This window comes from Puma concolor, chromosome C1, assembly GCF_028749965.1.
Source record: "Puma concolor isolate L17-30 chromosome C1, mPumCon1.1.hap2, whole genome shotgun sequence".
Classification (NCBI taxonomy): domain Eukaryota; kingdom Metazoa; phylum Chordata; class Mammalia; order Carnivora; family Felidae; genus Puma; species Puma concolor.
The window spans coordinates 167,253,540-167,279,177 of NC_141674.1; the positions used below are offsets into that span (position 1 = coordinate 167,253,540).

At 37.4% G+C, this 25,638-nt stretch overlaps 2 protein-coding genes across 10 annotated transcripts in view; one reads left to right on the top strand and one right to left on the bottom strand.

The window, feature by feature from the left end:
* Nucleotides 1-6,438, bottom strand: part of PDE11A (phosphodiesterase 11A) — a 414,495-nt gene extending 408,057 nt beyond the window's left edge. The window contains exon 1 of the mRNA XM_086718963.1: nt 6,263-6,438. The gene's annotated coding sequence lies outside the window, so the exon portion shown is untranslated. The remainder of the gene's footprint in view (nt 1-6,262) is intronic.
* A 4,382-nt stretch (nt 6,439-10,820) lies between these two features.
* Nucleotides 10,821-25,638, top strand: part of RBM45 (RNA binding motif protein 45) — a 51,046-nt gene continuing 36,228 nt past the window's right edge. For 7 of the 9 annotated variants that reach the window (XR_015255353.1, XR_015255352.1, XR_015255351.1 and 4 more), the window contains exons 1-8: nt 10,821-11,268; nt 15,602-15,724; nt 18,067-18,193; nt 20,285-20,407; nt 21,184-21,363; nt 23,841-23,970; nt 24,137-24,221; nt 24,432-24,595. Coding sequence is in view for 5 of the 9 variants with exons in the window: in XM_086718969.1 (XP_086575095.1) it covers nt 10,963-11,268; nt 15,602-15,724; nt 18,067-18,193; nt 20,285-20,407; nt 21,184-21,363; nt 23,841-23,970; nt 24,137-24,221; nt 24,432-24,595 (1,238 nt within the window). In the remaining 4 variants the exon portion in view is untranslated. The remainder of the gene's footprint in view (nt 11,269-15,601; nt 15,725-18,066; nt 18,194-20,284; nt 20,408-21,183; nt 21,364-23,840; nt 23,971-24,136; nt 24,222-24,431; nt 24,596-25,638) is intronic. The other 2 variants (XM_086718966.1, XM_025935009.2) reach the window with 2 other exon arrangements.

The following is a 25,638-nucleotide window of genomic DNA, read 5'->3' on the forward strand; positions in this document are numbered from 1 at the left end:
TGTATCAAGAGATGCAGAAGGGCATTATATCATAATCAAGGGGTCTATAGACCAAGAAGACCTAACAATTGTAAAATTTATGTGCCAAATGTGGAAGCACCCAAATATATAAATCAATTAATCACAAACATAAAGAAACTCATAGATAGTAATACCATAATAGTAGAAGACTTCAACACCCCACTCACAGCAATGGACAGATCATCTAATCAAAAAGTCAACAAGGAAACAATGGCTTTGAATGACACACTGGACCAGATGGACTTAAAAGATATATTCAGAACATTTCATCCTAAAGCAGCAGAATATACATTCTTCTCCAGTGCACATGGAATGTTCTCCAGAATAGACCATATACTGGGACACAAATCAGCCCTAAGTAAGTACAAAAAGATCGAGATCATACCGTGCATATTTTCAGACCACAATGCTATGAAACTCGAAATCAACCACAAGAAAAAATTTAGAAAGGTAACAAATACTTAGAGACTGAAAACCATCCTACTAAAGAATGAATGGGATAAACAAAAAGTTAAAGAGGAAATTAAAAAGTATATGGAAGTCAATGAAAATGATAACACCACAACCCAAAACATCTGGGACGCAGCAAAGGAGGTCATAAGAAGAAACTATATAGCAATCCAGGCCTTCCTAAAGAAAGAAGAAAGATCTCAGGTACACAACCTAACCTTACACCTTAAGGAGCTGGAAAAAGAACAGCAAATAAAACCCAAAACCAGCAGAAGACAGGAAATAATAAAGATTAGAGCAGAAATTAACACTATCGAAACCAAAAAAAACCCAGTAGAACAGATCAATGAAACCAGAAGCTGGTTCTTTGGAAGAATTAACAAAATTGATAAACCACTAGCCAGTTTGATCAAAAAGAAAAAGGAAAGGACCCAAATAAATAAAATCAAGAATGAAAGAGGAGAGATCACAACCAACACAGCAGAAATAAAAACAATAATAAGACAATATTATGAGCAATTATATGCCAATAAAATGGGCAATCTGGAAGAAATGGACAAATTCCTAGAAACATATACACTACCCAAACTGAAACAGGAAGAAATAGAAAATTTGAACAGACCCATAACCAGTAAGGAAATCGAATTAATAATAAAAAATCTGCCAAAAACCAAGAGTCCAGGGCCAGATGGCTTTCCAGGGGAATTCTACCAAACATTTAAGGAAGAGTTAACGCCTATTCTCTTGAAACTGTTCCAAAAAATAGGAATGGAAGGAAAACTTCCAAACTCTTTCTATGAAGCCAGCATTACCTTGGTTCCAAAACCAGACAGAGACCCCACTAAAAAGGAGAACTATAGGCCAATTTCCCAGATGAACATGGATGTAAAAATCCTCAAGATATTAGCCAACCGGATCCAACAATACATTAAAAAAACTATTCACCACGACCAAGTGGGATTTATACCTGGGATGCAGGGCTGGTTCAATACCCACAAAACAATTAACGTGATTCATCACATCAATAAAAGAAAGGACAAGAACCATATGATCCTCTCAATAGATGCAGAGAAAGCATTTGACAAAATACAGCATCCTTTCATGATAAAAACCCTCAAGAAAGTAGGGATAGAAGGAGCATACCTCAAGATCATAAAAGCCATATATGAATGACCCAACGCTAATATCCTCCCCAATGGGGAAAAACTGAGAGCTTTCCCCCTAAGGTCAGGAACAAGACAGGGATGTCCACTCTCACCACTGCTATTCAACACCGTATTGGTAGTCTTAGCCTCTGCAATCAGACAACACAAAGAAATAAAAGGCATCCAAATCAGCCAGGAGGAGGTCAAAACTTCACTCTTCGCAGATGACATGATACTCTATATGGAAAATCCAAAAGATTCCACCAAAAAACTGTTAGAATTGATTCATGAATCCAGCAAAGTTGCAGGATATAAAATCAACGCACAGAAATCAGCTGCATTCCTATACACCAACCATGAAGTGACAGAAAGAGAAATCAAGGAACTGATCCCATTTACAGTTGCACCAAAAACCATAAAATACCTAGGAATAAATCTAACCAAAGAGGTGAAAAATCTATACACTGAAAACTATAGAAAGCTTATGAAAGAAATTGAAGAAGACACAAAAAAAATGGAAAAAGATTCCATGCTCCTGGATAGGAAGAACAAATATTGTTAAAATGTCGATACTACCCAAAGCAATCTACATATTCAATGCAATACCTATCAAAGTAACACCAGCAGTCTTCAAAGAGCTAGAACAAATAATCTTAAAATTTGTTTGGAACCAGAAAAGACCCCCGAAGAGCCAAAGCGTTCTTGAAAAAGAAAACCAAAGCAGGAGGCATCACAATCCCAGACTTCAAGCTATACTACAAAGCTGTAATCATCAAGACAGTATGGTACTGGCACAAGAACAGACACTCAGATCAATGAAACAGAATAGAGAACGCAGAAATGGACCCACAAACGTATGGCCAACTAATCTTTAACAAAGCAGAAAATATCCAATGGGATAAAGACAGTCTCTTCAGCAAGTGGTGCTGGGAAAACTGGACAGTGACATGCAGAAAAATGAACCTGGACCATTTTCTTATACCATACACAAAAATAAACTGAAAATGGATGAAAGACCTTAATGTAAGACAAGAAGCCATCAAAATCCTTGAGGAGAAAGCAGGCAAAACCACTTTGATCTTGGCCACAGCAACTTCCTACTCAACATGTCTTCAGAGGCAAGGGAAAGAAAAGCAAAAATGAACTACTGGGAGCTCATCAAAATAAAAAGCTTTTGTACAGCTAAGGAAACAATCAGCAAAACTAAAAGGCAACCAACAGAATGGGAGAAGATATTTGCAAATGACATATTAGATAAAGGGTTAGTATCCAAAATCTATAAAGAACTTATCAAACTCAACACCCAAAAAACAAATAATCCAGTGAAGAAATGGGCAAAAGACATGAATAGACACTTCTCCAAAGAAGACATCCAGATGGCCAGCTGACACATGAAAAAATGCTCAACATCACTCATCATCAGGGAAATACAAATCAAAACCATGATGAGATACCCCTTCACACCTGTCAGAATGGCTAACATTAACAATTCAGGCGACAACAGATGTTGGCGAGGATGTGAAGAGGATCTCTTTTGCATTGTTGTAGGGAATGCAAGCTGGTGCAGCCACTCTGGAAAACAGTATGGAGGTTCCTCACAAAACTAAAAATAGAACTACCCTACGACCCAGCAATTGCACTACTAGGCATTTATCCAAGGGACACAGGTGTGCTGTTTCAAAGGGACACGTGCACCCCAATGTTTATTGCAGCACTATCAACAATAGCCAAAGTATGGAAAAAGCCCAAATGTCCAACGATGGATGAATGGATAAAGAAGATGTGGTAGGGGCGCCTGGGTGGCGCAGTCAGTTAAGCGTCCGACTTCAGCCAGGTCACGATCTCGCGGTCCGTGAGTTCGAGCCCCGCGTCAGGCTCTGGGCTGATGGCTCGGAGCCTGGAGCCTGTTTCGGATTCTGTGTCTCCCTCTCTCTCTGCCCCTCCCCCATTCATGCTCTGTCTCTCTCTGTCCCAAAAATAAATAAAAAACGTTGAAGAAGATGTGGTATATATATACAATGGAGTATTAGTCGGCAATCAAAAAGAATGAAATCTTGCCATTTGCAACTACATGTATGCAACTGGAGGGTATTATGCTAAGTGAAATTAGTCAGAGAAAGACAAAAATCATATGACTTCGCTCATATGAGGACTTTAAGAGACAAAACAGATGGACATAAGGGAAAGGAAACAAAAATAATATAAAAACAGGCAGAGGAACAAAACAGAAGAGACTCATAAATACTGAGAATAAACTGAGGGTTACGGGAGGGGTTGTGGAAGGGGGATGGGCTAAATGGGTAAGGGGCACTAAGGAATCTACTCCTGAAATCATTGTTGTGCTATATGCTAACTAATTCAGATGTAAAATTTAAAAAATCAAAAATAAAATCAAAAAAATAAAAATAAAAATAAAACAAAAACAACAAAAAAGGAAAAAATGTAGTTTGAAATGCTAATGAATGCAGTACCCAGGTTTTATTTACCTGCTCTTTGAAGAATGGGTGCAAGAGAGGTGAGGGATGGAGTTTAAAATGAGTGTTACTATTAAAGAAATCATGAAAATACCTAATTCTCTGCCAGTACAGTTTTAATCACATTTTCTCTTTATAACTCTACTGAGAAATTGAAAATGTTTGTGTCATTCTGATGTTGAAAAATACAGTATTGTTTAAGTAAAGTTAGCTATTACTCAGAGAGAGACTAGTACTTCCCATACAGTAACCTGCAAAGTTGGTATCTCCCTAATTTTTTTAAATCTATGTGGAAACCCCAAACAATGTCAATAATACACCTAAAGGGAAAACAAAAATTTTCTTTGGGTCAACTAACAACTAAGCTATTAATAAGTGTTTTCGATCTGATATAAAGCAGAGTAAGGAAACTCACTTTATCCAGGAGAAGCTTACTTTTAAATTCCAAACTTCACTCAAAACACTGCATTCAATTTCTACTTATATGAGTTCTATCAAGTCTCTGTATAGTCACAGAATTCAGTGAGCCTTTAAACAGGGTCCATAGAGAAAAGAACTTTAGTCACAAATACAAACTTACAGACTTTTAGCAAAATGCATTCACAATAATCATAAAGCTCATTTTTAAATACAAAATGTCATCTATGTACTAGCTAAAGAATCATTTCCAATTTTTATATAAAGTAGAAAAATCAGGTTGATTCTTATTAAATGTTACTGATAACTCAGGAAATCAGACATTTTTCTTAAAAAGGAAAAAAAAAAACACTCTTTCCTCAAATAGATTTCACATGCAAGTCACTTATAAGAAAATTTCCATTGTCACTGCTCAAACTACCAATATTTACTACAGTTAAGACATTCACTGCTGCCATCTTCAATCACTGGTGGGCCAGTACCTTCAAAGTGTCTTGAAACCAATAGATTCCACAACAGTAGTAAGGGAGGGGCAGGAAGACTAGGAAGGATATCAAGGGAATCCATTTTGCATCTAGTAACATTTAGTTACTAAGAAGAAATATAATGTTGTACACTTGAAACTTTTATAATGTTACACGCTAATTTTACTGAAATGGGCAGAGATGTGACACCTGGTATGAGAATGATCGCTCTTCCAAGAATGAAGTCATTCTAATGATAAATAGGATTAGAGTAACAAACTCATACATGCTTCTGTGGGCCAGGCATAGTTAAGTGCTTTATATATTATTAATATTTTTATAATGTGAGAAAGATACCGTTAATATCTATTCTTGCAGATGAGGAAAATGAGGCAGACAGAAGTTAAGTGGCTTATTTGAAGTCACAAGTTGGTAAGAAGTGGAGAGAGATAGTGAAAGAAGAAGAGCAATTTTAATTCTCTTTTAACAATTCTCTTTTAAGAACATCTAAGCAACCCTGTGTTGAACAAAATGTATGATACAGTGAAGATGCTTAAAGAGGAGTAAGTAAAATGCTTTTAAATACTGGTATTTACCATTTAAATACTGGTATTTGCCATTTCCAATTTTGCCCATAAAAATAGGGATGTGGTAAGAACAATCAAGGCACGGATAAAGCTTTCCAGATTTACAAAACCCACATAACTGAAGCAATAAAGCAGGAGGAGGAACTCATTAGAATATTTGGAGCATGAGTACTACACAGACTAAAAGATAAAGTGGGATTCTGCTGCTGTAGCGGAAAAAGTACCGCAGTGGAACGTATCAAGATGAAGTGATCCTGGGTAAATCACTACAGGTCTATGAACCCATCCCCCCACCCCCACCCCCAGATGTCTATGGCCTTTCCCTCTTTGAATCTGCCATGCCTGAATCCCTAAACTCGAGTAAGAATCCAGCTTTCCAAACTGCCAATCTGGGCTCTTCCATGCCACCACGCCCATTTTGAGGCTGACTTCTGCCAAACGTGGGTGGGAGGCTCGGGTCAGAATCTGTTCCACACAGAAATCACAGAAGCTGCAGAGAGGCCCCTCACTAGAAACAGTCTTACGCAGCACTTAAGGGACCTAGACGCCACCAGGGTAGGGCTAAGGGGAGCCTCTTACTAGCAGCACGGTTGGCTACTCCTCTTTGGGTGAACCCTAGCCCAAACTGCATCCGCCCGTAACCAGTGAGCGCTCGGATTACAAGACTGCGGTGCCCACTCCTTCTCAGCCAGTCTCATACCTACCACAGGGTCAGCGGCTCCGCCTACTACCTCCCTGGCGAACGCTTGGCAGTCATTCAGGCCGCTGCTGGGCCAGAACCCGCCCCGCACGTTTAAGGCTGACCGTCCCACAGTAGTGCCTCAAACACCTGAGCTAGAAGGCTAGCGGGCATGTGCTTCCGGTGGGCGCCAACCAATGGCAAGCCAGGCTCCATCCGCACTGCTGATTGGCTCCCATATCCCGCAAGGTGGCAACTCTCGCAGGAGTTTAAACACTGGTACATGCTGTGCCGTTACTGACTGAATCAAAGTGGGACAAGAGTGAACGTTCCTTAAGCACAGATATGCCAAGCCCATTTTTTTGTTTAACTTTTGCCTAATCGAAGAGCTAAATTATCTATGTATATTGACAATGTGTCCCAGTTCTTGTTTGAAATAGGAACTCAATGTTTTATGAATGGTCCATTAGCATTTGATTGCAGGAATCCTATCGCGTCAACAAAAGAATAAAACAAGTGCTTACTATGGGCAAAGCACTGTGCCAAGCACCTTGGACAAAAACTGAACTGCAGCTCCAATTTTCTGAGTTACAATTCAACTGGGAGAAGATTTAAATACATTAAAAGTTAAATCATTATAGGGGCACCTGGATGGCTCAGTCGGTTAAGCCTCCAACTTCCATTCAGGTCACAATCTGCCAGTTGGTGGATATGAGCCCCACATTGGGCTCTGTGGTTACAGTTCAGAGCCTGGAGCCTGCCTGGGATACTGTGTCTCCCTCTCTCTCTGTCCCTCTCTGCTTGCACTCTTTCTCTCTCTCAAAAATAAATAAACATTAAAAAAATATTTTAAGTTAAATAAATGAGCTACATTTTAAAAAATACAATAATGTAAGAACTGACAGCAAGGTTGCAAGTTCTTTGCTAATTGCCAAAAATGCGGAACAAAGTATGAATAGAAACAGAGAGAATGAGAAATGAAGGGGCCAGGAAGGGAAATATGGAAGGAAGGACTGAAAAAGCTACAAGATGACGAGGGTATTGAAGGCAGAAAGGTGTGAAAGTGAAAATTGTATTTACGAAAATGTGAGAAGGGAAAGTAGCTTACCTGTGGTTATGCAATTACGTCTGTGAGACATGAGTGGTAAGGAGACAGAGAAATAGGAATATTAAAATAATTTTTAAATTGTTCAACAATAAAAATACTTGTAATAGTGAAAATTCTGTGTATTAGATAAGTGGGAGGTTTACCCACAGTCTTATTCTTCAGAACTCTGTACAATACACCTTTCTGCCATGATTAAAGTGTTCTGGGGGCGCCTGGGTGGCGTAGTCGGTTAAGCGTCCGGCTTCAGCCAGGTCACGATCTCGCGGTCCGGTCCGTGAGTTCGAGCCCCGCGTCAGGCTCTGGGCTGATGGCTCAGAGCCTGGAGCCTGTTTCCGATTCTATGTCTCCCTCTCTCTGCCCCTCCCCTGTTCATGCTCTGTCTCTCTCTGTCCCAAAAATAAATAAACGTTGAAAAAAAAAAAAAAAAAAAAGTGTTCTGTGTGGGCACCGTCCACTAGCCACAAGCAGCTTTGAGCACTTCAAGTATGGCTAATGCAACTGAGTAACTGACTTTTTATTATTTTAATTATAGTTAATTTAATTAACTCAATGGATTTTTATTTTAATTTAAATAGTTGCAATTACCAGATGGTTGAATGAAACTATTCTAAGTGGTACCTATGAGTCTGTTCTACAATCAACATATTTAAAAGATGTAGGTCATCAAGTTGAATGAAAAGGACCAGGTCTACAGCAGGGCAGGAGGGAATATCAGGTGTTACATATTATTCTAAAACTCAAACAAAGACACACAAACTCAAGAAAAAGAAGGAGTATACCATTTCTCAAGTACCTACCACATACAGGCTAGGTGCATGAATACACTATCAGTAGCCAGTAGCCTTACAGCTGGGAAAAATGGAGACTCTGGACCTTTATCACCAATAAATATCAGTGATAAAACCTATTTAAAAATTTCAAATAAGGCAAAACATTTTTACTTATATAATGTATGAAGACTAATATTGATAATCAGTAAATATTGTAATTATATCACAGTTTTAGAAATTTTGGAAAACAACGACAAGAATTTACTATTTTCTCCTTGCATTTCAAAAGTAAATTACAATATCATCTCTTGTTTTTTAAAAAAAGAAATTTATAAGAATTTTGGAAGAAAAACTTAGGGGAAAACTGGATTTCATGTGAGATAAACATAAATGTTTATCATTCTAATAATTGTGCATTAAAGGTTACATGTTTTAAAGCCTTGAAAATTTAAAAATTTTTTAATGTTTATTTTTTGAGAGAGAGAGACTGAGTGTGAGCCAGGGAGGGGCAGAAAGACAGGGAGACACAGAATCTGAAGCAGGCTCCAGGCTCCGTACTGTCAGCACAGAGCCCAATACCAGGTTAGAACCCACAAACCATGAGATCATGACCTGAGCCAAAGTCAAATGCTTAACCAACTGAGTCACCCAGGTGCCCCTAAAGACTTGAAAAATTTAATCTGCAAATGCACAGCACATCTTTTCTCTAATATTATACCCATTAATATCATTCTTTCAAACCTCAGAATTTTAGTTGTTTTAGCTACATGTGACTCATGTTCAAATATGATTTTATATGACTTGAAATACGGCAAAACTGTTATTGTTGAGTGATAAAAAACATCTACGGTTGGTTGTGGTGATGGTTGCACAATGCTGTGAACATACTAAGAACCATTTAATTGAACATTTTAAATGGGTGAATTGTATGATGTATGAATTATATCTCAAGGAGGCTGCTTAAAATGATAAGACATAAAGAAACTAAATTTCAGGACACCTGGCTGGCTTGTTCAGAAGTGCATGTGACCCTTGATTTAGCCCCATGCTGGGGTTTGAGCCCCATGCTGGGTGCAGAGATTACTAAAAAAAATCAAACTTAAATTAAAAAAAATAAAGAAAGTAAATTTCTTATTTTGCTTACATATGTGGTATTTCATTTGATTGAGTGATAAAGAAATTTTGCTTTCTTAGCATTTCCCAATATTTCTGTTCCTGGTTTTGTTTTATGCAATCTTTTATCTCTTCTTTAAGAAAAAAATGAACTACTCTAATTATCAGCTTCAAATTTTCAGTATATCAATCAGTAATTTGTATTACAAATTACTCTGTTATTTGTATTACAAAGAATAAAAATTGCCCAGTCAATGCAGTTCAAAAAAATTATACATTTTCCACTAGATGGCACTGGTGTGCAAATAGCGTTGCTAGAATCTGCAGATTCATCTATTATTATTACTACATTGTTTTCATTCACTTTGATTGGTCTGGGTAAGATAAAGAGACGTGGAAAGTTAAAACAAGAGACTTCCTTTGCTTACTAAGCTCCTGGGTAAACAAAGTCCCCATTTTAAAGATACAAGATGTAACACAAGGAGAAATTGTCATAATCTTGTGCTAAAGCTAGAGTAAGAACCCACAATCCCTGACTCTTAATTGCTATCATACAAGTATACAATATCAAGAGTGGGGAAGTGGAAACGCTAGTCAAAAGGAACAAAAAACTTTATTATCTCATTTTATCCCTAACTATAAAATCCTAACTATACAAGACCAATCTGTAAACTTCATAAAGGAAGAAGAGTGATCATTTTGTTTAATATTATATCACTTGAGTATAGCACAGTGCCCAACACATAGTAGACAGTCAAAAAACATTCGGTGTTTAAATAAATGGATAAATTAATTAAGGTTAACAACAACCCCATGTAGTAGGTAATATTATTTCTACTTGCAATTGAGGAACTGAAGTTGGAAATATGAAGTAACTCATATTCACAATTCAGTGGCAAAAGCATTTTGCATTCTTGAACATTCAAAGAGGTCTGCTCCTGGACCACCTCTGGTTCATTCTTTTTACTTCATTCCAACTCCACTACGAAATCCTGATCTTGTTTCCGAATTTCTTCTAGCTTTCCGATGACCTCTTGTCAAGTCCCTTCAACAAGAAGTCTTAGAAGTCAGTATGCATTCCCACTTTGTTTGCCATTAAGACTTTTCCTAGTGCTACAGTTGAACAGTCCACCTTTTCAGCCCTCAAATCCCCAAGGTTTGTGGGAGTCGAGCAGATCAGCAGATAGATTCTGGTTTGGGCTGTGTTATTTGTATCTCTATAGTCTCTGGCATTCCAAGGGCCTCAATTTCCTCATCTCAATTTTCTCAACAAATGAGGCTGGAATTGGATGATCTCAAAGGTTCTTTTTAGCTCTGAGACTATATGGTTTTTAACTTTATCCTAGAGTGGTCCTCTATTGAGTTTATGACTAAGATGGCAAGTTTTAGAGGAAGAATGCTTGGGCTCTAGGGTTGGGAAGGCTGTGCGCCAGACGGGCCTGTTCTGGCCACAGAGAATGAGGATTGCACACCCGGCGTTTGTTTCAGCGGACTGCTAGACTGACTGGGTCGGCCTACCCCACCCCGAGCCGCTAGGGGGCGCTGGAGGCCGTTCCCCGGAAGCTGGCACTCTGCGCGGCCGCACAGCGCCCGGCGCGAGACCCTTGCGTCTTCCGGAAGCGGAGCCCTGGACGCGCAACGGCTGGGTGTGCGACCACGGTGGTGGCTGGCGCGCCTGAGAAGACAAGAACTGAAGGGGACCTGGGCCTGCCTCCCGCGCCGGGCTGGAACACCATGGACGAAGCAGGCAGCTGTGCGAGCGGCGGAGGGTTCCGCCCGGGCGTGGATAGCCTGGACGAGCCCCCCAACAGCCGCATCTTCCTGGTGATCAGCAAGTACACGCCCGAGTCGGTGCTGAGGGAGCGCTTCTCGCCCTTCGGCGAGATCCAGGACATCTGGGTGGTGCGGGACAAGCACACCAAGGAGTCCAAGGGCATCGCCTTCGTCAAGTTTGCCCGTAGCTCGCAGGCCTGCAGGGCCATGGAGGAGATGCACGGCCAGTGCCTCAGCCCCAACGACACCAAGCCCATCAAGGTGCAGGTGCCCGGGTTGGGATGCCCGCGGGAGCGGGAGGGGATGGGCCTTCCTGCACCCGAAGCTGTGTCAGGTGGGGTCGAGGTAGTACATCCGCTCCCTGGAGCGGAGTGGGCGGCGCCTGGCATTCCGGGGGCGGGAGGAGGGGCGGGAGGAGGGGCGGATGGTGTTCCGCACAGGGTTTCTCGGGCCGCCCGGCCCGCGAGGCAGCCCAGAGGTGCGGCAAGAATATCGGCCCCGACTTGGGCCGCGGAGCTATAGTGACTGAGCCTCTCCCCTACTCCCGCCATCTCTAGTCCAGAGCTCTGGCTTCCACGACCCACCTCTGGCCCTCCTCTCTCATAACCCCGTTTACCATGTATGAAAATAGATTAGTTTGCTTTTCCTCAGGGTGGTACGGAGCTTAGCAACTTGATAAACATACGTTAAGTGTGGCCTCTCTGGTGTTGGGCGCTTTCCCAGTGCCACACGAAAGTATGCATGTATATAATATTTGAGTGGAGGTGACTCAGACTGCTGCTGTTGTAGATTTGTCACACCGTTGTGATTTTTTAAAATCATTTTAATTAAGCCCTCTTTGCGAAACTATAATTGGCAAACGTTTTGTTACTGCCACTTTTCTTTGAAAGCAACCCAAAATAAACTGCCTTAAGAAGAGCCAAATCATTGTGATGGTAGTGTAGTTGTGCTATTATTGTTTCTTTGCGTACTCATAGTTCACCCTGGAGGTCTTTATATTGAGTTTCCAGACTTGTGTAAAAGTAACAAAACTGACACGTGGCAGGAAGGGTGATTTTGACGGTTATTCGTTTTAACCTATGCTTTTAGCACAGTGCTCGTCACATGGTAGACCCCGCGCATAGATCTTGGTGGTCATTAGTAGCCAAAATGTCCTTCCTTACTGGCTGTGGACTGTGTTCAGGACCCAGTCCTGAGGACCTGACAGTTGCTTAAACTGTACCCCCGCCCGTCGTGTAGAAATAGTTGCTGTATATGTAACTCTGTTGGAGCCTTCCACAAAATTCTTTTCCCTCAACTTTTTCCTTCTTGTTTTCTTCCACTTACAACAGAGAACTGATAAGAATACTACTAATACTGACTTTTATAAATGAAAGACGGAGAGAGAGTTCAGTCTCTGGAGGTCTTCCCTATGCCTCCATCCACAAAAGAGAAGGAACATAGGAATATACCAACAACACAGTAGACCATAGACATGCCCTTTACTTCCATCCCCAACCTTCTGAAATGGAGCAGAACAGATCATCAATAAGATGAATTGTAAGGCCACGGCATATACTAGATCAATGGCTGACAAACTTTTTCTGTAAAAGGACAAATAGTAAATATTTTAGGCTTTGTGAACCACATACTGTCTCTGTCACATATTTTCTTTCTTTTTTTTTTTTTTTTTTTAAATTTTTTTAATGTTTATTTATTTTTGAGACAGAGACAGAGCATGAACGGGGGAGGGTCAGAGAGAGGGAGACACAGAATCTGAAACAGGCTCCAGGCTCTGAGCTATCAGCACAGAGCCCGACGCGGGGCTCGAACTCACGGACCGCGAGATCATGACCTGAGCCGAGGTCGGCCGCCTAACCGACTGAGCCACCCAGGCACCCCTTTCTTTCTTTTTAACAGCCCTTTAAAAATGTAAAAACAATTCCTAGATCATGGGCTATTGAAAAAGAGTAAGCTGTGGTTTGTTGATTCCCTAGATTGATTTAATTTTTATCTCCTTCCAATTAAATTAACAGAGAAGGTTTTTATACTTTCTGAATATAACCACAGAGATCTGTTGGTAACCCAAAGAAATGCTCCAGATCTGAAACCTATAGAATCCCCTTTCCTTGATTAAATTCCTACAAGAGAAGTAAAAGCCCCAATACTGGGACCCTCCTTTTTAATCACAGAAAAGTTATTCCCCAAAATAAAGTTGAAGTTCTGTTTTTCATATTTTGGTTCACTCAGTTTCAGACAGAGGATTGTTAGACTACAAGGCCTAGCTAGACCAAGTTCATTCTTCAGCAGGTTCAGCTCTGTCTGTCTTCCACTAGAATGTGGTTTTTTGTTTGTTTGTTGTTACTGTGGTTATTGTTTTTAGTATTTCCAGTTAAATTAACACAGCTTCAACTTTTCTCATGTAGTTTGCTTTCGCAAAGTTCCGTAGTATCTATGAGACAAATAAGAAAATTATAGGCCTAGAGCCAGAAAAGATTGACTAGGTAAGAATTATTTTGTGACCAGCTACATTACCTGGAGGAAAGGGGTAAACCTAAAATGTAGAAAAGTCTTGTTTTCTAGCTTTTCAAGAATGCCTCTTTAGAGCCTGTAGTCTGAACATAAATCTCAGGAGAAATCATCCATTAGGTGGCTAATTATTATACATGTGTTCTGCTCAGACACTGCTTGCCTTATTGGAAATTTGAAACACTCCGGTCTTCTAAAATTTAGAAATTTGTGATTTGATGACACCTACAACCTCAAATCTTACTTGAGATTCTTTTTGCCCCCCAGTGTCTTCCCATATTCTTAAATGTTTCCTATTTTATTTTTCTATTGATCATCCATTACCGATACATAGACTTTCTAGTGGGTCATTTCTGTATTACTCAATATTCTATTACTAATACCTCATACATTGTTTGGCAGGTAGTGTAAGTTTATTGAAGGAGTAACAGTGGACTCTGTTAGGAGACATAGGAATATGTCTCCAGCTATATCTTGTAAACAAGGCCCTACACCTCTATGACAGCTGTTTTCCAAGCGAACATAATGACTTTATGTTTTACTACTTCTAAAATCCCCTGGCTTTATAGGTTTTCTATCCTTTTGGTTGCTGCCTCCTACTCTAGAAATCCATAAGTTCAGGTTTTCTCATACTCAAATGGTATACAGCTCCCCCTTTAAAGTAGAAGAAAAAAGAAGCCTTAAGGGCTTGTGGTGATTTATATTAATTTTATTACATGTCTTCAAATTATAAAAAACAAACCTAGCCATTAAAGTTCTTATCCTTATGGCTCTATAAAAAAATCCACAATCCTAGTTAGAGATTTTAAGATTCCTCTAGAACAATATAAAACCAAAACAATTTATATTATAAAGTAATAATCTAATGTCATAATCCAAGTAATGATAATCTAAGTAGTCCAATGTCACAGATGATGTTTTCAGTAAAACTAAATAGTAGAAAATGCTAACAGTAGAAAATGGAGCCTCAGGTAGTGCTATGCATTTTCTTACATAAATCATTTGGGTGGTCACTGAGACAATCCAGTAATTATGGTTGTGTTACCTTTTCTTAAAGGTACATATTAGAAAGAAAACAATTAAAAATATGACATCCTAGACTTAAACCCAACTGTGTCAATATTACATTAAATATTAGTAGGCTAGACATGCCAATTAAAAGGCAGAGATTATCAGGATTTGTAAAAAAAAAAAAAGCTAAATACTATGTACAAGGGATACAAAGCAGTTGAAAGTAAAAGGATAAGAAAAGCTGGTGTGATGTTGTACAAAATGGTCATCAACACAAGGAGTATTAACAGATAGGGTAATTTCATAGGAATAAAAATATCAATCAAAAAGTACATAACAATCCCAAATGTTTATGCAGCCAATAATACAGCTTCAAAATACGTGAAGCATGATTGGTAGAACCTGAAGGAGAAAGATAAATTCACAATCAGGTATTTAAACTCCTTTCTTAGTATCTGATAGAACAACTAGACAAAATTTGCAAAGATAAGGAATATTTTAATAACACCGTTAATCAGCCATGAAACTGACATCTATTGAACGCTGTACCCAGCAGCTGCAGAGTACTTATTCTTTTTCAGTGCACTGGCTTGCCCTTGGTAAACAAAAATGCAAAAGTAAAAATGTATTTGGGGGGGCGCCTGGGTGGCCCAGTGGTTAAGCGTCTGACTTCGGCTCAGGTCATGATCTCGCGGTTTGTGGGTTCAAGCCCTGCATCAGGCTCTGTGCTGACAGCTCAGAGCCTGGAGCCTGCTTTGGATTCTGTGTCTCCCTCTCTCTCTGCCCCTCCCCTGCTCACACTCTGTCTCTGTCTCTCTCAAAAATAAACATTAAAAAAAATATCTATATACCTATATAGATATAGGTATAGATTTGGAAAAACAGTGCAGAGATTGTTATTATCTCATATAAAAAGTCATTGTAGTAAAAATTGCTTTAAAAAAACTTTTTGATAAGACCCTATTACATTGTGTTTAACCTAACATGCATCTCATACTAATAATGAAGTAAATGTACTTAAGGAATAGGAAAACAGTTAACTGATTTTTCACATTATTTTTGGATTATGTTTGTTGCTTAGGTTTTCATTGCTCAGTCCAGATCATCTGGAAGCCACCGAGATGTTGAAGATGAAGAACTTACAAGAATATTTGTCATGATACCAAAGTCCTACACAGAAGAAGATTTGCGGGAAAAATTTAAGGTACTTATGTTTTTTAATCAGCCAGCATCTATGATAATTTACAATCCTAAATCGGTTGTATGGTTACTAAATCTTGTTCGAGTTAGATCGTTAGGTTGGTGGTGGTGGTGAATTAAATAATTGTTTCTAAGTCATCTATTTCAATCTAGTTTTAAAATAGTAAACCTAGAATAAACTAACTTTTTAAAAAACATGAAAATGATGAAAAACATATTAATGATGATGTTTTCTGCCATGTAAGAAACATAATGATGATATTTTCTGCCAGATTCAGGAAAATGAAGTCTAAAGCCCAGAATTTTAAATTAGGTCACATACATAGTAGGTGGTGGACCAAGATTTAAACCCAGGCTGCCTGAATCCAGAACCTGCTCTTGGTCTTTACAATTTCAAAGCACCCTCTTACCACTCTGTTGCTTTCATGTAGAGGTAAATGAAGCAAGCCTAAGTGTGTGAACTATATTATCTATTTATATACAAAGCCTATGGCATGTTGATCTTGTACTTATTCACAGAAAGGCTCATCCTTTACAGAATTTTTGTTCTAAAGTTAAGGACTTATATTTAAAGAAAAAATCTACAGCTCTGAACTATATATATAGCAAGAGCTATGGTAATGACTGATAGTGAAATTTGAAGATCATTTTAAATCTCTTTATAGACAATGACTTTTATATGCAATGATATACTTTCACTAAAAATTACTAAAAAGCAATTCTCAAATTGTTATGAGTTGTAACTTTTTATCCATTATCTACTAATTTTCCCAATACTATGAATTAGGTGGGCAACAAATAAGAAAGAAAATAGTCAAAAGTAATTTTCAGACTTTCTCTCTCTGAAAATTCAATTGAGAATTGAATAAAATACCTCAAAAATTGGGGCGCCTGGGTGGCGCAGTCGGTTAAGCGTCCGACTTCAGCCAGGTCACGATCTCGCGGTCCGTGAGTTCGAGCCCCGCGTCGGGCTCTGGGCTGATGGCTCAGAGCCTGGAGCCTGTTTCCGATTCTGTGTCTCCCTCTCTCTCTGCCCCTCCCCCGTTCATGCTCTGTCTCTCTCTGTCCCAAAAATAAATAAACGTTGAAAAAAAAAAAATTTTTAAAAAAATACCTCAAAAATAACAAATACCAAAAATACATAGTCCATACTTCCTCCAAAAGTAAGAAAAAAGTTGTTACCTTATATATTTATAAATTCTTATCTTTTTCTGAGCAAACAAATATGACATTTTTATCCAAATGTACAATAATTAAGTTGCTAATTGGGTGCATGAGAATTTTATGAAATAAATAATAAACGGGGCACCTGAGTGGCTCAGTTGCTTAAGCATCCTGCTCTTGATTTAGCCTCAGGTCATGATCTCATGGTTGGTGGTATTCAAACCCTGCCTGGGGCTCTCTGCTGACAGTGCAGAGCCTGTTTAGGATTGAAATTGTCTCTGCCCCTCCCCTGCTCATGTACTTTCTTTCTCTCTCAATAACTATTAAAACAAAATAAGCCCTAAGAATTTATATCCCATATTTCTCCCAACATTAAAAATAAACTTTTACCCATATTTTTCATGTGGAGAATTGACTGAGTAAACCTGTGTGTTTTAGTTATATATTTTGTGAGGCTTCTCTTCAAAAGAATACACAGTTATGTTCTGTTAGAAGGCAGACGACTATAACTATAACTAATGTTTAGTGTGTCCCAAACTCTATATAAGCACTTTAGGTGTATTAGTTCATTTAACTCTTAAAATAACCCTATGAAGTAGGTATAGCTATTAGCCCCATTTAACAGATAAGGAGACAGGCTCAGAGAGGATAAATAAACTGCCCAGTTAATAAGGGACTGAGCCAGGTTCGAATATGGAAGGTTCGATTCCAGCTTGTAATCACCACTAAGACTTTGGAGCTTTCCAAACCATGTACACATTCTTACTCTCCCTCCATGACTTAGACAAGTTATTTGATTTCCTCTCTAAGACCCAGTTTCCTTGTCTGTGAAATAACTTATATATTATACACACACACACACACACACACACACACACACACACACACACCTTGAAGGATTGTTTTAACAGTAAGGAAATATATGTAAAGCAAATGCTCAGAAAATGAAAATCATCATGATTTTGATTATGTTATTTGCTTATATCATTATTATGGTTTTTTTCTAGTGCCTCATTAGTTTGTGACATTTTGATTCGATTATTAAAAATGGCTATATATTCTAATTCTTATTTCTAGTTTTGCAAATAAAGGGTGAAAATAAACAAATTTTAAGTTGTGAAATAATCTGTTCACAGTTACTGATTTTGACTCCTCTAAGATCGTTTCTTTTAACTCTCATAGGTGTATGGAGATATTGAATACTGCAGCATTATTAAGAATAAAGTAACTGGAGAAAGTAAAGGTTTGGGCTATGTTCGATACTTAAAACCATCACAGGCTGCCCAAGCGATAGAAAACTGTGATCGAAGTAAGGATGTGTTCATTTAACATGTTGAAGACTTTCTTAAAACTTTTAATTATTCTAAATAATGGAATCTAATACTGGTTTTTGCTAATAACCATACCTGCTAATTTAATCTTAGCAATGGGAGTTTAAATATATATATACCTGGGATGAAAAGTATTTGAGGGCTGTGATTAAGCTTTTGTTGAGGCGCCATCTTGAAGAAAAATATGGGCAACTACATTAACTTAATAATTGAAAATACTGTTACCATATTTTGGTTATTACTTCTAAGGTTTGGGGGTTTATTTTAATATTTAAAATTTTTAAGTATTAAATTGACTTACCCTTTCAGGGTCAAAAAAATTTTTTTCTTTATATTGAAAAAACTCAAGTTTTCTGTAAAATTTGTTCATATTTAACCTAAACCCTAAATAGAATTAAATTTACCAATAAACATACAGGTTAAGGATGGGGTTTAGTGTTATATATGCTCATATAGGTAAATAAATATACATTAGGTTAATTTCAAGCTAGAGTGACATTAATTGGATCTTTTGCTGTTGGTGTACATAATGAAGAATAAGAATTTTAAAGAAGCCAAGGAAGATATTCTTTGTTGTCATACTTCTAGTTATATTGACCTTTAGAAATGATGAATACTCTAGGTTTTAGGATATTATGAAGATCTATATGTACTGAAGAATTATTGCTAATCACTAGAATTCTTAGGTAAGCCTAAGATATATACCAAAATTTTCTCTCAGATCCTTCTAAATTTCTCAATCAGCCAGCACTAATTGAGTACCTATGGTATACTTGGCAATATGTTAAGTAAAGAGGTACAGAGGGAATATATAGCTTTTAAGGAGTTTAACTATATTGGGTAGCCAAGATCTACTAGTAAAAAATTGTTAAAGAATATTGGGAGAATTTTTTAAAAGGCTCTTTGAAAGTAGGGAGTATGTTTTATGTTTCTGTCTCTGTTACTCCTTCTACCTAGTACAGTTATAGGCCCTCAGTAAAGATTTATTGAGATTTCTATCAAAGATACTGCTATTTATAATAGACTCAGTAAAAATTTGCCAGATGAGGAAATGTTCAAAAATGTGTGCTATGGTCCATCAGTGGTGAAAAACAAGTGCACTGAGAGCACAAGAACACATCTAGAAGTGAGATTTACATTTGGTATAAATTAGGACAGAAGGTGAGATCAGTGTTTGCAGAGGCCCAGAGATAGAAATAAACATGTCTTTGCTTAATGCTGTGAAGGCAGCAATCTGAATAAAACATAATATTGTTGAGAAATTAGGAGACAATGTTAAGTACATTGGCACCATACATGGGAGATCACGAAGAGTTCAAGCTTAGTCCATGTTAGGATTCTGTTGTAGATTGTTTTAAAAGGAGAAAAATAATTGTTTCTGGACAGTTGATCTAAGTACAGTATCAAGGATGGATTTCCAGAGAAAGAATTCAAAGTGGCTGGTTTTATCCTTTTTAGAGCCACTGAATAATATGGTTGAAGCTACAAACCTCCTCCTTTGAAATATGCCCATGTGCACATATATAAGCATTTTGTTTAAAGTTTCAGAGGGCTCATGGAACCTTCCCACCTTTTGAAGCTCATCCTTGAACCCATACTTAAAACCTTTGCTCCATAGGCAGACCAGTTAGAGTTGTTGTAATTAATTGAAGGGAATCTAACTTAGAAACAAAGTCAGGGAAGTTAGAATAAAAGATAACATTTCCTAAATACATTTTAAAGGAAGAATCTTGCTGACATGTTGAATGTGAAAAGCCCTCTAGGATTTTAATGTTGACCCAGGGAGAATGAATGATGATTTTACTTGGTAGTAGGGGGAGATTGGAAAGGATGAAAAAGAATTGCTGATTTTGCATGTCTACATTGACCCATAATTTGGGGTTCTCGCTCTATTTATTTTTTGCCATCTTCCAAAAAGCAAAGAAGTAGGTCTGGTGCAGGTGGCCTTTGTATATATTTTGTTTTATGAAATTATAGTTATAAAGCTAAGTCAAGCACTGGCAATAATGTATCTTTGCAGGTATGTTAAATTTGCTGTGAAGTTTGAAAATGATAGATTCTTTTTTCAGGTTTTAGGGCAATCTTGGCTGAACCTAAAAATAAAGCATCTGAATCCTCAGAACAAGACTATTATAATAACATGAGGCAGGAGACATTGGGACATGAACCTAGAGTAAATATGTTTCCATTCGGTGAGTAAGCTATTCTTTATTTTAATAGTATAAGCAGTATATGCAATCTGATTTGGATTTTATAAAATATTCTTTTATCACTAGTCTGTAAATCTGACTTAGTGAATAAAAATTAATGTAGTAGGGTTTTTTGAGAAGTTTGTCATGACTTCTCATGTCCTTAATATGTAACACTCATTTAACATATTTCCAATTGTAGTTTTCTGTGGTTAGTTATGTATCTAGATATTAAACTATGTCATGCCACTTTTTTGAGTGAGCTTCTGCCTCTGTGTAGCCAACCAGAAAGTATAAAAGACATCTACTTCTGTCCCCTCAGTATGAGTCCTAAGATTTTTATCCCTAAGATACTGCTGCTTTCAAACTAGGGCTAGAGAAAGGAGAGGAATGACAAAAGTAGAAGCCAGATGAAGGGGGAAATAATTGATGAAAGTAAGACATGTAAATGTTATTTGGCATAACTTTCTTTTAGATGAAACACTTGCCATATTTTGTAGTTTTGCATACTAAACCTATTCCTGTGAAGTTAGACTACACATTTCTACTTAACTTTCTGTGTTGAAGGCAGGGGAGTGGGAAGAATTCTGTTTCCTCACCATTGGTCCCTTCTGATAGTGCTAATGACCAGGAGCATATGACAAAACACGGTTCCTTGTCCAATGCAATGGACAAGTTCTAATGCAATGACAGTGCATCTTACTTTCTAGTACATAAATGTTAAATGAATTCTCAACTGTATAGAAATTTAAAGATATACTTTTTTTATGTTGTTGGAGAACAACAATCTGAATTTTCAAGTTTTGACAAGAATGACAACAGAGGCCAAGAAGCTATCTCCAAACGCCTGTCAGTTGTATCAAGAGTTCCTTTCACTGAAGAGCAGCTTTTCAGTATTTTTGATATAGTACCAGGATTGGAATACTGTGAAGTTCAACGAGATCCTTATTCTAATTATGGTAAAATAATGACTATTATTTTTAAATATACTGTGTTTTGATAAAATGTCTTTTCTCCAGTGGCACTTTTGATGTCAGTTACTCTGTGTGTGACAATTTTGTTTTCTTTTTTCCACTTTAAATTTTCAAATACAGCGATACCTTAATAAATAACCCCCTGGGATTATAGCTCCTTTAAACAAAGTCATTTATTTTTTAAAAATATTTTAGGGGCGCCTGGGTGGCTCAGTCAGTTAAGCGGCCGACTTCGGCTCAGGTCATGATCTCGTGGTCCGTGAGTTTGAACCCCGCGTCGGGCCCTGTGCTGACAGCTCAGAGCCTGGAGCCTGTTTCAGATTCTGTGTCTCCCTCTCTCTGATCCTCCCCTGTTCATGCTCTGTCTCTCTCTGTCTCAAAAATAAATAAACATTAAAAAAATAAAAATATATATATATTTTAACGCTCATAAAATAGAGCATTCTCTGTTTCCATTTGTGCAGCCAAAATGGAGTCTCTGTACTGCTGATTAATGCTAGACAAAGTTATAAAACCCTTAAAGTTTCCTTCTCATCCCTAAATCTTTTTCTTAAGCTTATACCTCAAAAAAACTCCTTCCCTTCATTTCAAGTATCTAATTGCTCTCTTTCTCTCTCTACATCTTCCCAGTCTTAATTGAAGCAAGGCTCTACTATCAGGCATTTGAACTTGTTACTTAATCGGTTAAACCTAATATCTCATGTTAACCATCTTTGTAATTTTTTAAGTTTTTTTTGTTTTGTTTTTTTTTGTTTTTTGTTTTTTAAGGCTTTTAAGAAATGGAGTCATTGTGGCACAATGGAAAATGGTTGGCATTCCATTTCGCATCTGACTCAGGTGCAAATGAAATCCCAGTGCTGGCACGTAGCTCTGAGACCTTGGCAAATTGCTTATCCTGTCTGGGCCTTTCTTTCTTTATATGTAAAAGGGGATTATTAATACTATCAGTACCAGGGTTAGATAAGAATTAGAAATACTATATGTAAAATACCTAATGCAAGTCCTGGCACATAATAGGCACTCAGTAAGTCTAAGGGGCTTGTCAGTTTCTTTTAAAGAATTTGAGGTAAGGGGAGTATAGAGAAGTCATACTTGGCATCTGTTCCTGGCGTATAGATACACTTGATGTAGTGCTTTTAGGGTGCCATGGGTGTGAGCATAAGTGGGAAGGTGTTAGGTCATATAGGCTAACGGGCCTGGAGCAGAGTAGTGCCACTCTTCACACATGCTCACTATTACTCTTCCCAGCCCTGGTCTGTTAGCAGGACTGCATCTGAACCTACTTCAGACCATCTTCAACCTCTTCTTTATTCTATTTTGTGTGCACACATTTTGTGTTTTCTGGCACATTTGTTGTTATATGTAATTTTATTTGTTCTGTATTTCTGTCCCTTTTATCTGTTATGTTGAAATGTATTTGTTCCTTCACCTTCTATATTGTTTCTCTGGTTGAATGTGTCTGGTAAATAAATACATGTGTCATTGGAACACTTTTTTATTGATAGAGGAATCGTCATATAAAGTTCTATCTGAATTGGTTTTATATATTCATTTGCTTTCTGAGTTTTAATTTCATTAAAATGTTGGGATGCTTGGGTTTAGACAGGACCCTTAAATTATAGCAGTGTTTCCCCCTAAGTGGGTTGTATTGTAAATATATTATGGAAACTTTTTTGGTTGTGTTATAAGCTCCTGGGCTTTCCATGTAAGGACTCCAGTATAAAATTATCCACCCCCACCCCCACCTTCAGCATCATCTTCCTGAATTAAAATCTGTTTCCATAGCTGAAAGCTCTCAAAAAGAGTGTGTAATCTGTGACTTCTAATCTAAGATCCTCTGTTCCCTACCTTTTGTTTTTCATACATACCACTTTTTCTTTCTCTACCACTGTAGCTAGCCAGATGACTGTATGTTCTTATCAGATTATATATATTCCCCTCGTTTCATTTCCTGCTCAGTGTGATAGGGAAAATTTTAGAATTTCAAAGTATATTTCAAAGAATAAATAAGTATGATAGGGAAAATTTTAGAATTTCAAAGTATATTTCAAAGAATAAATATTTAAGAAAAACTGCTTGGTTTTAGGTGTATCTGTCATATAAGAAGCATCAATATTCTAAAATTAAATTCATTGGAAAAAACTTACACTAGTAATTTCATTTTCCTTAAAATATCATGTTTATATTGTTAACAAAATCTGGTTTAGACTTTGTAGGAACACAGCTGTTGCATATATATATGCGTATATATATATATGTGTGTGTGTATATATATATATATATATATATATATATATATATATATATATATAAGAACGTTGTTTTCTGACCCATTTGATTCTGTATTCACCGGTTGTGTGATACTAGGGTATTTCTATATTGTTTCATTTTTATGGCAACACAGGCTTTAGGTATTCTCTTTGTTTTTTGTTTTTAATTCCTGATTCTCTACTTTGTTTTAGGTCATGGAGTGGTTCAGTATTTTAATGTAGCATCAGCTATTTATGCAAAATACAAGTTACATGGATTTCAGTACCCTCCTGGGAACCGGATAGGTGTTTCCTTCATTGATGATGGGAGTAATGCAACAGAGTAAGTACCATCTCAGGAGAGTCTAAAGCAGGGCGTACATAATATGACTTGAAGAATAAAAATAGAAAGCAGTTGACCTCTTGGGTGAGGAAGTCACACAAAACAAGTTACGGGTAAGAGACTAAATATCTCTAGTTTTCTGTAAATTATCAGTTCTTATCTTTAGTCTCCTTAGAAAAATGGCAACGCAGATGGTAGCAGCACAGCTTGCATCAATGGTGTGGAATAACCCAAATCAGCAGCAATTTCTGGTAAGTAGGGAAAAATTTAACCTCTGTAGTACATCAATAGGGTATGTAATAAATGTGGCCTCTGTTTGTTACCTAGGAAAGAAAATTTTCAGAGCTGTAGTAAAAGATCACATAGGAGCCGTGATATATATATCTTTTTAGCTCTTGGCTTTAAAATCCTTAAAGTGCAGTTTTTCTTTTTTCTTGTTTTTGTACCTAACTCTTCAACAGCAATTTGGAGGAAATTCTGGATCACAGTTGCCTCAAATCCAGACAGATGTTGTACTTCCATCATGCAAAAAAAAAGCCCCTCCTGAAACTCCTGTGAAAGAAAGACTTTTTATCGTGTTTAATCCTCATCCTTTACCTTTAGATGTATTAGAGGATATTTTCTGGTAAGATTTCAATTCCACAAAGTTACGTTTTATAATATAATTTATTTAAACTAGTAATTTAAGTCCTCTCACAATCTTGAAACTTCTATATCCAATACTTAATCAGGTAGAAATGATTTGTTTTGCAGTTTAGAAAAATTCCTTATTTATATGACCTTTTAAAATATATGATGATTTCCTTCTCTACTATTTACATATCCTAAGTCTCCACACAGAATTTCCGATTTTCTTTTAAAGACATAAAACATACAGTATTGTTTTGAAAAGTTTCACGCATAAAATGGACAAATCATTTGTTTCTTGGTAAAAAATAGACCTGTCCTTTAAAATTCTTGTTACATATCTTTCCCTTTGTAGTAGTATTTCACCTGAACAGTTTACTAAGCATCTTCTATTTTGTCCACACTCTCTTGGAACCTTAAGAATTATATTGAGTAAACAATTACCTGATTGTAAGGAAGAGTATATAATAAATATAGAAAAAGGGAAGGCACTTGTTAATTTTTGTTTTTTTAATAGAACTCCTTGAATCTTAACTTTTTTCTTTTTGGTCTTTTTCCTGTTTGCCTTACAACAGTGTTAGTGAATTAAAAAAAAAACACCAGGAAACTCATTGAACAGCTGCATAAAATATCAGTAGTTCATTTAACTGATTCATGTAGTTTATTTCTTGAGCATCTCCTTTGTGCCAGGTGGTCACCATGCTGTGTGCAAGAGACATTGTGTAAACAAAATGTATTATGTAAGACATTATGGTCCTTGTCCTGTGAGAGCTAATCTCATATAGGACACAGACAAGTAGGTAGGATATTACAGCCTACTGAAGTTGGTATTGTTACAGCCTAGTGAGGTTAGTGTTGTGAAAAGGAATGTGCAGGCTATGAAATACATGAGAGGAGCATCTACTTTTAAGACTCTGAGAAGACTTCTTAAAGAAGCAAGGTATAACGGAGACCTGATAGACAATAATAACTTAGCAATAGAAGAAAGGAGGGCGTTCGGATGGTTCTTCCTACAGAGAGAATGTGAAAGGAGATCATTAG